This window comes from Caloenas nicobarica, chromosome 4, assembly GCF_036013445.1.
Source record: "Caloenas nicobarica isolate bCalNic1 chromosome 4, bCalNic1.hap1, whole genome shotgun sequence".
NCBI classification, from domain to species: Eukaryota; Metazoa; Chordata; class Aves; order Columbiformes; family Columbidae; genus Caloenas; species Caloenas nicobarica.
In genome coordinates this window covers 46,286,470-46,304,400 of record NC_088248.1, presented here as the reverse complement: position 1 = coordinate 46,304,400, position 17,931 = coordinate 46,286,470, and the positions used below count along the sequence as shown (strand labels likewise).

At 37.5% G+C, this 17,931-nt stretch overlaps 1 protein-coding gene across 5 annotated transcripts in view; it reads left to right on the top strand.

Annotated features, from left to right (window-relative positions):
• The window catches only part of FAT1 (FAT atypical cadherin 1), a 110,870-nt gene extending 94,330 nt beyond the window's left edge, over positions 1–16,540 (top strand). For 3 of the 5 annotated variants that reach the window (XM_065633179.1, XM_065633178.1, XM_065633180.1), the window contains exons 19-28: positions 3,969–4,770; positions 5,713–5,844; positions 5,954–6,117; positions 6,604–7,066; positions 7,572–7,725; positions 7,970–8,080; positions 8,301–8,932; positions 9,175–9,312; positions 14,140–14,175; positions 15,107–16,540. In XM_065633179.1, coding sequence (XP_065489251.1) covers positions 3,969–4,770; positions 5,713–5,844; positions 5,954–6,117; positions 6,604–7,066; positions 7,572–7,725; positions 7,970–8,080; positions 8,301–8,932; positions 9,175–9,312; positions 14,140–14,175; positions 15,107–15,732 — 3,258 coding nt within the window. In that variant the 3' untranslated portion in view covers positions 15,733–16,540. Of the gene's footprint in view, positions 1–3,968; positions 4,771–5,712; positions 5,845–5,953; positions 6,118–6,603; positions 7,067–7,571; positions 7,726–7,969; positions 8,081–8,300; positions 8,933–9,174; positions 9,313–11,385; positions 11,446–14,139; positions 14,176–15,106 lie in introns of all 5 variants that reach the window. The other 2 variants (XM_065633183.1, XM_065633181.1) reach the window with 2 other exon arrangements.
• Positions 16,541–17,931: the final 1,391 nt, after the last annotated feature.

The window sequence follows — 17,931 nt, the reverse complement described above, 5'->3', positions numbered from 1 at the left end:
TACACCTCGTCTTTCTGTTACAAGATCCTGACATGCCAAGTAGTCATCTGAGGCATGTCCCTTGTAGTAACATCTTCAGAGACAAAGTCTGTTGGTTTAACTGGAAATCCACACAGCTGTAACAGTAAGCTTAATTAAACTCACAATGAGGATAAGATGTAAGTGAAATGTTAACTGTGTGAGTGGTCTTGAGAAGTCCTTTGCTTTTCATGTGGGATGCTGGAAAAGCCAGCAGGGACAGGTCCTTTGAGCCACCTACTGTTGGCTGCAGGCTTCCTTTTGCCACTGTCGCTTTGACCCTTGAAGCTGTGAGCTGGACTACACCGATACAATGGAAACAGGGATATTGAAAGTTGCACATCATGGCAGTACTGAAATATTTTTCTATAGTGCCACATTCTTTTCCCAATAGCAATTGAAAACATCTTTTTTTTAAGTATGGAATACCATGTCAGTGGACCTTTGTCGTAACATTGAAACTTGCAGTGCTGCACTTGGAGATCTCAGAATCTTGCCGTGGAAAACACAGCATAAAACTTAAAAATTACCCTGAATGCTATAATATATGCCTACATTTGCCATTGTTGTGAGAAACAAAACAAAAACCAGACCATATTAAAAAATCCAGGTTACATGAACATAGCTAAGTTCTCTAAAATACTTTTTTGTAACCTGATGTAAAAAAAAGTTCAAACCCATTTTTTTAATCTCATCCAACCCTTTCCAATTCAGTTATAAATTAAGCAACTGGGAACTGGGAACTCGAAATCAGTAGGCTAAAAATAGCTGGCTTTGGTTCTTAAACTTCATTTCCAGATTTGTGTTTTAAGAAGAATTCTTGCCTTTGCTTGAGGAATTTATTTCAATCTCTAGTTGTTTCTCATATGTAATATTGCAGACAATTTCTGGGTAAACATGCACTTGCAGAGCTTTAGAGCAGTACTGTCTGCGTGAGTGTGTATTGAATGCTGTCCACATTAGGATAATAATCATGGCGTATTTAGACAAAGTCTATCTTTTTTCTTTGGAGAAGGAAAAAAAATCCCACAGGTACTGTCATTTGCTGGTTGAGTCGCTAAAGCATGTTATCAGGAGCCATCAGTCTAAGAACCAATGTATATAAAGCTTCCATTTAAATGTAGTTTAGTTTAGTGCTTAAGGATTGAGATGAGGAAGGGGGCAGGGAGGTATATCATTTCTCTGTTAGCCATTTTTTTCTCAGTAGTGATCTGCTAATTAGAAGTGGGACAATGACTGGCAATCAGTGTAATACAAGGTTCAAATGTTTTATATTTTCTCTAAGCAGTAACTAATTTCTATTTATTTTGCTTCTAAAACATTCCTATGAATGCATGCACAGGAGATTATGTCTATTCTGTGTAGACTTTTCCACTGTCTTTGTCAAATTTCATTATTTAGCTGCACGTTTGGCCCTTCCTGTCATGTCTGCCTCTTTTTAAGTATGAGGTGCCTACTTGACACCTTCCTCTGGGCAGAATTATGCAATTCTTTCATTTCCAAGCCACTTCCCAGGCTGTAGGAGGCTTGTAAACAGCCTCTCAGTACTTCAGCTATCTTCTCTTCAGCACAGCACTTTAAAAGTGCCTTTTTTTCTAGGGAATGAACAAGGGCTCTTTTAATGGCATCCAGGAGCTAAACAATTGTCTTAAATCAAATGTACTCATTTAGAACAAAGGCTTCTCATATATTGGCAATCATTAAAGCAGATTATACTAATGTGCATTTTTGGGGTGCTGTACTACCCAATCTCAGTATTTTGGACCTGTCTAATCCCTCGATTTACAAGTTCTCTGCTTGGATTCTGGAAATATGTCTTTTCATTGCAATTTATCATCTTATACTATGATAACTTTTTAAAATAGACACAGTGCTATAATTTGCTATTATCCTCTTCTTAGTGAGTCACGATACATGAGCACAAAGGCATCTAAGACTAAAACTAGCATTTCCATATCACAAGACTTCAGTTCGAATGATACACACAAAAATAGATATATGACTTTTGTGGAAAAACATTTTTCCCCTGTTCATTTAAAAGAATTATGTTTCAAAAATAGTAGCAAGGCACCTTCTCAAATTTACACTATCTTTAATTTCTGCACTTTCATCTTGCCGCTCACAACTTAATGGCTCTGTATGATCTCTTGATACTTGTTTTTGTGTTTTAACTGACCTCCACTGGTGTGCTTTTCAGTATTGACAGCTTTCATCTTAGTTGCTTTCTGAAATTATTGTTGAGGCAGAGGTCGTCTTATGTTACAAGCATACTTTAATTGGGAAAAAAATAAAAAACACAAACCACAAACAGCCCCTCCCATACACACCACACACACTCACTACCACTAAAAAACTTCACTTAACATGAGCCTTTCTTTTACCTTACTTTTGTGGCTTTAATAGAAATAAGGAATTTTTTTTTTTTCCCCAACAGCCACCTACATATGCATGCCACTCACATTTGCTTTCCCTCTCTCCAAAGGAAATAGATTATCCATTAACAAATGTCTCACAGCATTAGTGTGTGAAATCTTAAGCTATGAGTCATACAGTCCTTTGTGCCACACTCTGAAGTCTTTAGTTTAAAACCACAGCAGATTTAAAAATATCTGCACTATTGAAAAATCATTTCTCCTGGGGCTCTTCTTTCCTACTTGCTGTCCATTTGTTATAATTTGCTTGCCTGTTTGTTTTGAGCCCTTTCTTGTTTCTCTTGGGCATTTCTCTTGTAGCTGAACTGCCTGTGTCTTGTCTTGTTTCCAGGCAGAAATCTAGGCAAAACAAAACTTCGCCAACTTGAACTCCTCTCCTTCTAGTTTGGGTAACTAGAGGGCGAGTTTCTGGCCATGCCTGTCTTCTGGAGTTAACAGATGAAGACATAGTTCTACCTTTCAAAAATGCTACAATTCTGTGCACATCCACAGATAATCTTGTGCCTGGAGTTTTTCCTCTTTTGCTTAAATTTGTATGAAAAATCAAAAGCAGCTTCTCTGCATAGATCTTCAGAGTGTACCAACTACCTGTAGTCATTGCAAAATTACTGTAAAATGATTTGAACAATGCAGTATATGATTTACGTTTGGAGCCTTTTGTATCCCCTCTGTCCTTCCGCATCGCTCCAATTTTTTTTGCATAGAAAATGCTCTGGGAAAAAAAGTAGATGGGAAGCAAGAGCTGAAAAATAGAGAAAGAGAAAGAAAGAGAACCGAAGGGAATGCTCTTTTCTCAGTTTTCTATTCTTTTTTTGTCCGCTCCTCATACAACAACAGTGTATGCATTTGTCAAAAAGGGTGGAGGACAGGGTATGTAATGTTCAAAGAGGCTACAAAATTTAATTATGTTGATTCTGTTAAAGATAATTATTTTAATTGTCTGAAGCAAATAGCACTACAAGTAGGGTTTTTTCCTCTCCATGATCACAAATCATGACAGACAACATAACGAATTGTAACTTTCTCCATGTATTGTTGTCCTTTTGAAGTACTGTTTGACATACTGCATTTAGATTGTCTTCCAAGGCCACCTGCTAATAACTGTGGTGAAGCACGTTGTACATTTCTAGTGCATGAGTCATTTCAAGTGTGTAATTTGTTACCATGCTTAAAAAAAAAGCTTCAAGCACCATCTGCTGTCTGAAATTAGCTACTGTGCATTTCTTCTGTATTTGCTAGCAGCGTTAGTAGCTTCCTGGAATTTCCAGGTATTAAGAGCACTGTAGCCTTTTAATCTTCGAAGAAGCGAAAACATGTTTGTGTGTGCCTGCTTCCATAAGCTTTTAAAATTTTCAATATTAACTTTCATGTCATGACCTGTGTTATGAAATTTTCATAAAGCATATTCATGTAGTAACTTCTTTGTTGAAAAATATAACTCTACTGTATACAGTACAAATATGTACAGCAGAATTTGAGATAAAGCAAAAATATAACTCTATCCTCATCTTCCTTTAGGTGACCGATAATGGAAAACCACCGTTGTCATCTTTGACTTACATTGATATTAGAGTTATTGAGGAAAGCATTTATTCTCCAGCAATTCTGCCTCTAGAAATCTTTATCACAGCCTTTGGGGAAGAATATTCAGGTGGTGTCATTGGAAAAATTCATGCAACCGATCAAGATGTTTATGATACTTTGACATACAGTCTGGACCCCAAAATGGAATCCTTGTTCTCTGTTTCCAGTACTGGTGGCAAACTAATAGCACATAAAAGGTTAGATGTAGGACAGTACCTCCTAAATGTCACTGTTACAGATGGAAAATTTACAACTGCAGCTGATATTACTGTACACATCAGACAAATCACACAAGATTTACTAAACCACAGTATTGGAATACGCTTTGCAAACCTTGCCCCTGAAGAATTCATCGGCGATTACTGGCGCAATTTCCAGAGAGCTTTAAGAAACATCTTGGGCGTGAGGAGAAATGACATCCAGATTGTTAGTTTGCAGCCTTCGGATCCTCCTTCAAACCTGGATGTCCTCCTGAATATTGAAAAGTCTGGTAGCTTTCAGCACCCAATGAGAATTTTGCTCCACAAGATAAACTCTTCTGTGCCTGACCTAGAGGAGATTTTAGGTGTCCGGATAATCGATGTTTTCCATAAGCTTTGTGCTGGCCTAGATTGTCCTTTGAAATTTTGTGAAGAAAAAGTAACAGTGGATGAGAACATCATGTCAACCCACAGCACAGCCAGGTTGAGTTTTGTCACTCCACGTCATCACAGAACAGCAGTTTGTCTTTGTAAAGGTAAGAAAAGCAGTAAGGGAAATGGGATCCTTGAAAAGATTGTTCTGGTTTTGAACAGCCGTAATCCACAGGGGAAAATTTGTATTACAAGACAAGATTAAGAATGTCCTGTAACCCTTACTGCAACATTTGCTTAATTTTATTCAGAGTAAGGAGTAATTCTTTCTTTTCTCATTACCTCATTTTAAGAGTTTACATAATGTAAGCTCATGATAGGGGATTATTTTATAGTTACAGCATCATTTTCCATTTTTTGAAAGAAGTTCCTTTTGTTGTTGCCTGTTCTAAATTGCCAGCCATTTTCAGTCTTGTATGCATGAAGGTAAGTGCTTGCAAAGTACCTGAAGAACTTCCTGGTTTCTGCTCAGAGGAGTAGCCCACACATCTTCCAGCTTTGGCCAGAAATGACAAGGGTGAACTGGGAAATGAATATTGATTAAGATACATACAAGTATACAGATTTACAACAAAAGCTTGATTTGTCTTTATCTCTGAGGAAAACAACATTGCTTTTTAAAATCATGACAATGTTGCTGGATGAACTTGCACATCTTAAGTAAATATTTAAAGCCCGTTCCTTTTCTGTCTCAAATACACACTCTTCTCCTGCTCTCCCCAACCCACTCTGTTTGTGTTTAGTATCTACATGTGGTTTGTGGTGTATGACAGTAATGGTAAACCTTAAACCACCACACCACCAGTTTCCAAATTCTGCCAGTTGAATTGTTTGAGTAATCAAGGTAACTGTGAACATCAGCCACTATAAATGCCATTTGTCTAGTCTGTGTTTGTGCCGGTCATGTCCCATAACTGTTACTTAACTTCCTTGTCTGAGAGTTAGGAATATAATTTGGGTTGCTTTCAGCTACTGTACTTAAGTATCCCTTTTCACAGAATACCATTACCACCAACAGAAGCGAAATAACGTATTTTGTTTTACAGAAGGGAAATGCCCCTTGGTGAATAATGTGTGTGAAGGAAACCCGTGCCCTGAAGGTACCGAATGCGTAGGAGATCCAAAGGAAGGGAAATACACCTGTGTTTGCCAAGACAGCAAAACTGGACAGTGTCCTGGTAAGAAATTAGTTCTAAAAAATCTCTGAAAAAAACCTTGTTGCTTTCCAAATATAAATTCAATTCCAGCCCTGTGTTAACACATTTTATGCTTTTCTAAATTCCTAAGCATCAGCTGGCTCTGCTGTGACTTTTACTGGGAGCAGCTACGTGAAGTACCGTCTCATGGAAAATGAGAACAAAGAGGAAATGAAGCTGACAATGAGACTTAGAACTTACTCTGCTCATGCAGTTGTTATGTATGCTCGAGGAACAGACTACAGTATCTTAGAGGTATATTAAAATCTCCTAGTGCATATCTTCTCCTCTTCTTACCTGTGCCAAATTACAAGATTGAATTAACATCTCTGTACAATTATTATAATTGAGAATCGCCTTCAAGGCAGAGTGACAAATTTGTACAGATTTTTTTAATATGTAAAATGGATTAGTTTTCTCTGATGTTTTAAAAATAAAATGCATGAATTATCTATTTTAAATAACAACTTTAAATTTATTTGCTTATAATACTCATTAAGTCTGTACTGAAAAAGTCACTTAAATCATAAGATGAAAGGTTTTGAAGTACTGTAATCTTTTGAGGATGATCTGTGACTTCCACATCACTGTTACTGTTTGGAATATGGTGTTATTAAGCTGCCTTTTATGAACACCACCATCATCTTGTCTCTCCAGCAAACATAAACTTTTATAGGTGTCAATATTTTATACTCTTTAAGTGTGCAGATCATTTGTTGATGTTGTGGCTTTCCTCTGTAGATTCACCATGGAAGGCTGCAATATAAATTTGATTGTGGCAGTGGACCTGGGATTGTCTCCGTTCAGAGCATTCAGATTAACGATGGCCAGTGGCATTCAGTATCTCTGGAAGTGGATGGAAATTATGCACGACTTGTTCTGGATAGGGTGCATACTGCGTCTGGTACTGCTCCTGGCACACTTAGGACACTAAACCTAGATAATCATGTGTTTTTTGGTGGTCATATTCGGCAGCAAGGTACAAGACATGGCAGAAGTCCTCAGGTTAGCAATGGTTTCAGAGGCTGTATGGATTCTGTTGTACTTAATGGACAAGAGCTGCCTCTAAACAGTAAGCCACGAAATTATGCACACATGGAAGAATCTGTAGATGTGACTCCTGGATGTTTACTGACTACCACAGAAGGTTGTTCAAGCAGCCCGTGTCAGAATGGAGGCATCTGCAATGCCCTGACAAATGGAGGTAAGCTGTGCTATATTCTTCTGCCCTTAGTTTTCAGAACTGCTTTTCCACTTCCCTGCTGTGAAGGACAAAGCAACCTTGTGAATAATTCTTGATTTCCCAGGGAGTTGTAGAAGGCCAGTTGTTGAGCAGATAGGAAAGCTGTGTCTGCCTGTGTTCTAGACTCAGTTCTATGGGGTATGAAGTAGACAAAGCCCATCAGACAAAGTGGGTGTTTAATCTTCAGCGTCAACACCAGAGGCACCCTCTTAACTGCCTATTTTAAAGTCTTTAAAAGTTCTGAAATCATTGTGACAAGCTTGTGTTTTGTGATAAAAATGGAAGTTACCCTTCAATCATATCCAAGAAAAACCTTACTGTTAGACTTCCCTTCACCTTTCATTGAAAATATTTCTATTTCTTCCTATCCTCACTTGCTTCAAACAGGTAGGTGAGCAGGGATGTATGTTAGCTTAAAACCAGTAAAGCCATGTGTGTCTTTCAAAAAGACTGTATTTGATTTCAGGTTACTACTGCAAGTGTGCACCTTTGTTTATGGGAACTCACTGTGATTTGAGTGTCAACCCGTGTGCTTCCAACCCCTGCCTTTACGGTGGTACTTGCATCCCGGTCAGTGATGATTTTATCTGCCAATGCCGAGGACAGTACACAGGCCAAAGGTATGTTTGTATGGTTTACTGTACCAATTAACCCATTAAAGAATAGGATATAAACATAACATTTTTTCTGTTTTCTTTTTTATCAATTTCCTACTTAAAGCTCAGACCTTGAAACCTACTGGGCTTAGTCGATGTAAATGCCAGCCCATATGTTACAGCCCTCAATACCACACTATATACTTGCTTGCAGTAAGGTAATGGTTCATTTATGCTTCCCCCTCTTACTTTTTTTTTGCTTTTGCAGGTGCCAGCTGGGTCCATATTGCAAGGACAATCCTTGTAAAAACAGTGGCAAGTGTATTGACAGTTTGGATGGACCTGTTTGTGAGTGTGAAGCAGGCTTTCGTGGAGAAAGGTAAGTAGTGTTCCACATATATTGAGTTTTTAACAGTATTACTTAACAGTTTAAAGTGGTTGAAATCTGAATGTTGATAAAATAGCAAATTGCCTATGTATTAATTAATACTGTGTATCAATACTGTGTATTAAACGTATATAGAATTATTGAGAACAAGGAAACTACAACAGAGACTACTGATGTAAACTAACCATCATTTCTCTGCTGTTTCTGGTAGGTGCCTGACTGATGTGGATGAATGTGTAGAAAACCCATGTCTTAATGGTGCCCTTTGTGAGAATACTTACGGTTCCTATCACTGCAACTGTAGCCATGGATTTGGAGGAAAACACTGCACAGATATTGTTCTTAACACATATGTGTCTACATCTTGGAACATTAGCTTAGCTGAAGTGATAGGGATTATTGTTTTTGTCGCAGGAATATTCTTGTTAGTTGTGATTTTTGTTGTTTGCCGCAAAGTGATTAGTAGAAAGAAGCAGCACCAGCCAGAACCTGAAGACAAGCAGCTGGGAACTACAACAGCTTTCTTGCAAAGACCTTATTTTGATGCAAAATTGAATAAGAACATCTATTCCGACATCCCACCACAGGTTCCTGTTCGTCCCATTTCATACACTCCGAGCATTCCAAGCGACTCCAGGAACAATCTTGACAGGAATTCTTTTGAGGGGTCCGCTATCCCCGAGCACCCAGAGTTTAGTACTTTTAACCCAGATTCTGTACATGGTCACCGGAAAGCTGTAGCTGTTTGCAGTGTAGCACCAAATCTGCCACCTCCACCTCCCTCTAACTCTCCTTCAGACAGCGATTCAATACAGAAACCCAGCTGGGATTTTGACTATGACAGTAAGAAATGTTCTTATTTTATTACTTTTCTGTTAAAGGTGTGTGCTGTTACAATTTTAATATGAGTGCAGAGTCTCCTTCTGTGCCTGTTGGGGTTGAAAAGACATTGTGACTTTACTGGGTTTTGAGTCTGATCAGGCTTCCTGCTCTATTAAGTTTTGTAAAAATGTGTAGATCTACACCTTAAATTTTATTGACTCTTTAATTAGAATCTATTAGTCATTTAAAACTTTTTCTTTCAGCTAAAGTAGTAGATCTTGACCCCTGCCTTTCAAAAAAGCCTCTGGATGAAAAGAACTCCCATCCTTATAGTGCTAGAGAAAGCATGTCTGAGGTCCAGTCACTCAGCTCCTTCCAGTCTGAATCATGTGATGACAACGGTATGTAAAATACAATTGTTCTGTGCTGCCACTTACATTCATTCGTTCTGTCTGTGCATCTATATCTCTTGGTATCAATAGGACTTACAGATATCAAATATATATTAAATAATAAAGAGGTTATTTAATATATATCTGTATTTACTTATGTTAATACCTAGATCTGTTATTTTTGTTAAAGTATTTTGCCTATCTTACACTTCATGTTAATTACTTAACCTTAAAACTATACATAATCATTCTGCTGTTAGAATATTAACAGTGAAAATGCAGCACAAGGTGTTCAGAGCCTTGTGTTTAAAAGGTGTTAAAAGCATGTTCAAATTTGAGAAACTCTTCTAGGTAATCATTAGTTATCACCTTATACAAGAATACAGTGAATTTTTAAAATGGCCTCTGCACAAATATAACTTTCACTTTGACGTTCAGCTTTCCGTAAAGCTTTCTGGTGTTACAGTTTCATTTGTTTCCTTCTCTTTTTCTTGCTGCGACCTCAGCTCCAATATGGATCAGATCAGTTCTGAGTGAGAGCAGAGTTTAAGGGACTGCTTGTAAGTTTGATTACTTTAGTAATGAAGGAAGCTGCACAAAAAAGGAATTTTGTTACAGTAGAAGAATATATTTGGCTTTCACCATGATTAAAAGGAATTAATAGAAAAATTTCATACATTGAAAAAAGCCAATATAAAAATAAAAAATATTTGGGTCACAACACCAATCCATTAAAGTGTAATCAACATACATATTTTGGGGTTTTATTATTATTAATTGGAAGTATTTTACTTTTCCATTGTGACGACAGATGCTTTTACAGTTGATATGAATGCATCTATGTATTCAGAAACATTTCAGACTGGACAAAGCCACAGTCATCTCATAACCTAATTCACTGGAGTTACGATGTTTTGACTCTCTTCCAATTTTTGCTTTTGTCTCTGAATGGTAGTAAAAAAAAATGAAATTCCTTTAGCTTAGGAATAAAGAACATTCTGCTTCTCAGTGAAGTCGAATGATTTGTTATTAACAGCACGAAAAGAAATATCTGTGTTAATGATTGGTGAAAGTAAAATGGTATGCTTACAGTACTCATCATTTTATCAGTAGACCTGATATCAAATTTCAGCTTTTTTCCTGTGCTTTTAAGTGTTGTGCAGTACGTGTTGTTCTCCTGTCCATCCCATGTATTTTATCGGTTCTTATTTGTATTTCTTGTCATGTATTGATTACTCATTAATACATCATTTTAAAAGAAATAGCTGTAGCATTGTAGATATTGTTCCTTTGTTCATTTTGGTAGATTCTGAATTTATTAGTTTGAAATTTAATCCCTGAGCCATGCGAACAAATTGCATGTGCTTACTTTATCCTACCCTATAAGAGTAAATACTTCTTCCTTCCAAAAGTATCGGGAAAAGGAAGGGATAAAAAATACCTTCATTTTGGTTGGTTTTAAATAAGAATGTCACAACCCGAATTTGGTATTCCTACGGTGATACCACTGGTTGCACATAACTTAAGCAGATGAGCAACAGAAGTTTTCAGTAGATATTTATCATATTCTAGCATTTTAGTTCATTTCAGTGAAAATTTGTTCCCTGGTCTTCCACTGCAGGGGGGTGTGGCCGGGGGGAAGTGGAGCAGGAATGTAGTTTGCAGCCTAAAAGGGGAAGCCTAATGCAATAGTCCTTAATTCACACAACACAAGCCTTTTGAAAAGCCTAGTTTATTGCTATCTAGATTAAGTATTACACATATAGTATGTTTCAAACAACATTCCAGAAATTCTAACACAACTAAAGCAGCTTTGTGCTTGTGCAGAATTTGCTTTGGGAGTAGTTACAAGTACTTTTTCATGTTTATCAAGAATAAAAATCAGGTTGAGAGATGTATTTTACATATGATATGCAACTGCTTTCTAGATAGAGAGTAAATGTATATGTACACCAATAATTTTGCTTTATAAAATAGTAATGAACTGCAATTTACCGTGTTTTTTTGTATACCTATATGCTGTTTAAAATGATACTAACTATAGGTTTGTTTTAATTTGCTCCTTTTATACCTTTTTACAAGCTTCCATAGTGACTGTAATACACCTTGTCAATGCTGTTGTTGACTCGGTGGAAAAAGAAGGTATATACATGTTTTAATATTTATTTACTGCTTTGGCAGAATAATGCACGTTTGTCTTCTAGTAATGTAGTCCTAGCAGATGGGAGTTAGACAGTATTATTTACTTGGTCTTTCTGATAAGTTTTAGCAAAGAATGTATTGTATATCTGTTCATATTTTCATGTGTATGCTGTAGCTATTCTGTGGACAGGTTTCAAAGTGTGATTTCTTGGGGGGAAAAAAAAAAGTATTGGCAAGAAAAGATCTTGGTGCTTACTCTCTCCTGAAAATATTCCCACTAAAGCTCCTAGCAGACTTGAGACAGCATCACAGACACAAAGCAGCAGCCCCCACTTCCTTTTCTTCTCCCACCCACATCTGTTGGCACCTTGTCCAGCTGAGCAGAACAGGAGCAGTCTGATGTCAGTACTCACTTCCCCCGTCTTCAGATCAGTCTGTCTCTTTAACAGAAAAGGTATATGTCAGTTTAAGTAGGTGGTTACTACCCAACATTACATCCATATCTAAAAAGTATGTTTGGGTGTATATATACACACACACATATGTTTGTGTGTGTGTATTATGTATTTGGAAATTAAAAAGAGATGAAGTAGACATTTTCAATGGAATTTCATTCCTGCTAACAGTTCAAAACTGACAACTCTGCAAAACACAAACTCTTTACAAAATAATGGTAGTAATAAAGGTGGCAGTGAGTCTATACAAATGCTAGTTATGATTTTTAATTGGCTTAAAAATCCTTGAAGTTTCAGTAATATGCAAGTAATTCACTCCATGACCATGAGTCTGCAGAGGTTACCTCTGAAATAATATCCACAGTTCACATTTCTTATTTCTTAATACAGACTAGGAAACCTTACTTTTTTTTAAGTCTTACTTAAAGCCATTTTAAGAACATAAAATTAATTATAGTAGCTAAAGATTCTCTTTGGTTTGTTATTGGAAGTACATCCTGTCTAATGTATGCAGACATGCCAAAAAAGTAGACAAATACAAAGACTTCTAATTACGTGAGAGTATTTCATTAATATGTACGTATAGACCATAGTCTTCAGTGCTAAAAAATTGTAATGTGCAGTACTTATGAAAGGGAGAATTGCAAGACTAGAAGAGGCAAAATCTGTCAGGGAAAATATTTAAGAACTTATTCAGATTTTTCTCTGAGATGTTAATTGGTAGAAAGTAAAAATGATGCATGTAGTTCTCAAGTCAAAGTTGAAAGTATTGCTTGGTGGTTTAGTATCACTGTAAGATAAATACAAATACTTTATGCATTGCAGAATATTAATAGAGAGATTAAAGATGTCCTGCTCAGCTACTTCCTAACACTTGGATGTTTCTGCTCTTAATAAGCATTTTTTCTTTCAAAGCATCTTGGGTAGACCAGAGCTCTACTTTCGAGCATGCCCAGGAAAGTGCCAGTTGAAGCAGCAGAGATCCTTGCCTAAGTCTTTGGCAAGGTCAAGCTCTGAACAGATGGTTTTTTTCCTTCAGTCTCCCCAGTGGTCTGTCCAGCAGGTATCCTGGAAGTGTGAACTGTAGCGAGTTGCATCCTAGGACAGCTGTAGGCCCACACTCTGCACTGCTCCTCAGGGAAGGCTGCAGCTCTGTACAAATGGACAGTACTGAGTGCAAGAGGATCTATAGCTCCAGCCTAGCAGATTGTCACCTAGAAAGACAGGCCCATCAGGTTCTAGTTTGTGTTTCTGTATTTTGTGTTAAATGGTCTTTGCCTCAGAAGCAGAGGATGGGACTGAGATCTCTCCATTCTTTGGCAGAAGTGCTCTAAATCATAAGGCCTATTGGCTTTAGTTTTGTACCCAGTTTCCCTAGGAAAATGAAGAATGCAGTCTTCTAGGTAGACTAGTGGTCAGAACCTTCTCTTGGAGATGAGGCCAGAAATCTTTTAGGAGTCTCAGCTCACAAATAACAAGACTGATATCTCCTTTAGTGTGGACAGTTTTTTTTCTTGTCTGGGCTAGGCAAGCTTAAAAAAAAAAGTCACCTCACTATCCCCAAGAGTCAACCTCTGCCCTTCTAGTCTTTCAAGAACAGATAAAAGTATCAGTTCCTAGGAGAAGAATCTGGTATCAGGATAGGCATTGCCTGTCCTTACAGACCTGAATAGGAATATAGATTCCTGAAGACAGAAAGTCAGATAACACAGGACAGTTCTCTGCTGAGCATGAACTGTTAGGATTGCTGTACAAAGGGAGGCAGGTCTTCCAGTGCACTGTGTAGGGAAGCTATACTACATACCAGAGGGAGAGTTCCCATCTTTGCATGAGATACTTGAAAGTCTCATTCCTAATAGATGAAGCCCTGTATGGAAAACCAGGTAGATACAAGGAAAGAAAAATAATCAGAGTGTTGTTACCCTTTTTAGCAGAAGTCTTAATCTAGTGACAGATTTCTACAGACTGCAGAGTTTGCCACTACACAGCCATGTCCCAGGTGGGCTACATTAGCTCAGTAGCTATTCTACAGTTCAATCTAACAAAGAAGGAGCCCAGAAGAAAAAAAAAAAAAGCTAATTTTAGTACTGCTAAGTAAACTGGCATAATTTGCCTACTAATAATGGACAAAAGCAGCATGAACATCATAGTGACAGTCATTGTTTATGTTCACATCGGTTCTATTTGATTCCTAACTGCAGATGTTTTTTCCTTTTCCTTCTCATTCTGCCACCTAAAGAATCTTTTGCTGTTCCTGACCTCAGCAATTCAAGAGGTGACTTCTGCATGCAGTTCATTGATGTTCACCAAAATATTTATGTTGGTTTTAACACAGACTTACTATCAGTTGCTTGCTGTGCATTTGTCTGCAGTGATTACTCTTTACTAGATTTGCACTTCATTGCAACTCTGTATTATTTTCCTTTTTGGTGTTTAGATGAGAAAAACAATTATTTTTTTAATGAGATCAGGCTTACATCTAGTTTCCAGCAGACCAATACAAACTTATTCTGGAGGAGTTTGCAAGAGAGGATCAAGTTCAGTGATTTATGCATGATTAGGCTTGATTGTCCTGTTTTGTTCTTGTATTTGAATGTGGAATGTCTTTACTAATAGTCAAAAGATTTTTGTCAGAGGTGTGGCAAGTTACTGTAGAGCTAACAGCATTCTGTTAACTTGACAAATCAGTTAAGGGGTAAAGTCACTTTAAATGGTCTGGATACTTTACCAATTAGAAATTACTTCTTTTATGTAAGAAAAACATGTTTTATATATGCTAAATACATTAATAAGAAAAACAGGCAGCTGTAATCACCCTTGCTGTAATTACTATACAACAATTGATTAAGAATTTAGCTGCACCACGGAGGCTGTTGGTTCTTTGCTATCCAGTGAACGATTCTATACTATTATTTATTGTGACCGCACATTCCGTAGGTGACCTACAGCTCTTCTCATGTTAGGTGAGATGCCTGAGAAAATGTAAAAGTTCAAGTGTGAATGACGCAATATCTTAATGCATGGCATCATGTAAGGTTGTGTTGTGTTGAATGTCTTTTGTGGAACCTGGGCAAACTGCTCTCTAATTAACTAGTGTCCTAATCACAGCGATTGCATTGTCTTTATACATGTGTTGGCCTCTCCGTTCAGCTTGACTTGAAGACAAGATACTAATACTACTTCTTTCAAAAAAATTGACTTTTCAGGTTATCACTGGGATACATCAGATTGGATGCCAAGTGTTCAGTTGCCAGGGATCCAAGAGTATCCAAATTATGAAGTGGTTGAGGAGTCAGCTCCCCTCTACACGGATCCAAACGCCATCGATACAGACTATTACCCTGGTGGTTATGACCTCGAAAGTGATTTTCCACCTCCACCTGATGACTTTCCTGCACCTGATGAGCTTCCACCATTACCACCAGAATACAGCGACCAGTTTGAGTCAATACAGCCACCCAGAGACATGCCAGCTGTAGGTAGCTTGGGTTCTTCTACAAGAAGCAGGCAGAGATTTAACCTTAATCAGTACCTTCCTCATCACTATCCTGCAGACATGTCAGAACCTCAGACCAACACCAGTGGTGTCAACGGCAGTTATAGAGAACCTTACGCTCCTTACACGTTAGGGTACAATAGAGACTTCGAAGCGCCCACTGTAGACAACATGTCCATGTCTGTGTATGCTTCCACAGCTTCATGCTCCGATGTGTCAGCATGCTGTGAAATGGAGTCTGAAGTCATGATGAGTGACTATGAGAGTGGAGACGATGGTCATTCTGAAGATGTGAAAATTCCTCCACTTGATTCCCAGCACCATACAGAAGTCTGACACGTTCAACAAAAGTGCCTGGACTCTAACAAACTTTGTCAATTCTAGAACAACTTTCTAGAGCTTTTTTATTTTATTTTTTTTCCCCAGCCACAGGGAATGCTTTTGTTTCAGTGAGCTAAACTGGCATGGCAGTGTTGGATCATGCAGTTCATTTCACGCTATCTGCCTGTTTCCATTTCCTGACCTACTGTAATCGGACAGTTCTGAGATTTCCATTGGCTGTGCCATTTCTGAACATCCTTTTTGTACTTACATTGTCTATGTTAAAAAAAAATCACATACCACTTCTCCATGTTAGCATGATGCATATATTTATATAGTTCTAATGCAATTAATTTTCTCCTACTTTTTTGTAAATTTTATGTACAGTTTTGATTTTAATAGTTTTAACTAGATTTTGTAGATATTTTGTGAATTTGTTTTCCACTGAAACTAGTGGTGTTAGTGTGCCATTAAAAACCAGCACCCTGACTACTTATAATCAGGGCATCACTGTATGTATTCCCCCAAAAACTAAGGTTTGAAATCTCATTATAAAAAATTCAACATATCCACACAATTCCAATTGTACGTAAGTCAGGCCTGATATTTTTCTGGGTCAGCTACATGGAAATGTCTTAAATGGGTTGCTGTATTTTAGAAGTGTAAACATTTTTTCCCTTCTTGGAAAGTGTGTTGGAGACCCTCTACATATCCGTTCAGAACCAAAACCACCATGACACAGTTTTTATAGTGTCTGTATATTTGTGATCCTATGGTCTTGTAAAGGTTTTTACTGAAAATTACCATTAGCCAGTCTTTCTTACTGACAATAAATTATTAATAAAATACTTTAGCTTTGCTCTGTGTATCTCTATTATATAATATACAATTGACAAAAGCATTCAGTGCAGCATTTTTAAGTCTGTAAATGTTTTGTACTGTGTTAAGTTACTTGCTCCAAACAACTCATTTTCCTCTCCTCCGCAATCAAACTGCAGCTATGTTAGAGATGCTCACTAGATGGCAGTGTCTGTCTACTTAATGGTGTTTTTAAAAGTAATCGGGCCAGTATGAATAAAGATCGATGGGTATCAAACTTCGGGAGCTTTCTCAGTAGTTTCCATTTTTCTTTAAACATTTATCAGCGATGTAAGTTACAGAGTATTTTTTCTGAAGTCCCAAAAATATATACAGAAAAAACCCCAAGCTCTTTAAAACAGCTTATTTTTAATGACCTGAATGGTTCCTTTCATGACTAGTTGTCTCTTGACTGTGTACTTGCATGCTGAAATTTCTGTGCCAATTTCTGAGTTTGTGATAAATACATTGGAGTTTTTATGAAATTACATTGCAATTGCGGTTTCTGACATTAAGTTCACACTAGAAGTTTACCTTGAAGAAGTCAAGATAGGAAGCAATTTGCCTATATGTTATCCAGCTGCTTTTCTGGCTAGAAAAGAACAAAGCCTCTAACAAAATTCTCTAGCATAAATTGCCCTGATGTAAGCTAAAGGAATAAGACAACTATCTTCTGCCTCATGCATGAGAGGCATTTTAAGTTCAGAAGAGTTTTCCTAGCACATTAGTGAATTTTTAATGTAGCCTGAAATCATTTGAGCTCCACCTCCATTTTTTTTTCCTACTGTCTCTCAAAATTCTGTAGCCTGGAAAGGTCCAACAATATCAGATTGTCTCAGGCATCAGAGCTAAGCCTAGACCTTCTGGGGGAACAGGGTACTAGATTTGTATTCTGAGTGTTATTTATGCACAAAATGGAACAAATCACAGCCTGGCAGCTGTATAATGGAAATGGATGGATTACAGGACAGAGCCAAGAGCCAGGCACAGACATTCCTCAGTGTTAACTTGCCCATATGCAGGTAAGAATCTCGTGATATATGTAAAACAGCTAAAATCAATGGATTTTAAACCATGTTCTGGCTGTAAGCTGCAATATTCATCTTCATAATGAAGAGCTGCTTCTAATTTTTCTTATTTAATAGCTTTAAAAGAATCTTAGGAAACTGTGAGTAAAGCATATCATGTACTCTATAGTAGTTACGATCACTGCTTAATGTCCATCTTGAGCTATGACAGCTAAACTTAGTGGCAGTTCTGCTCAACACTTCTTAATATCTGCTTCTCAGTAGGAGCTAACCTCAGAAGCTGGCACAGACTTGCATCATTTCTCAGTTGATAAGGACTCCCAGTAAA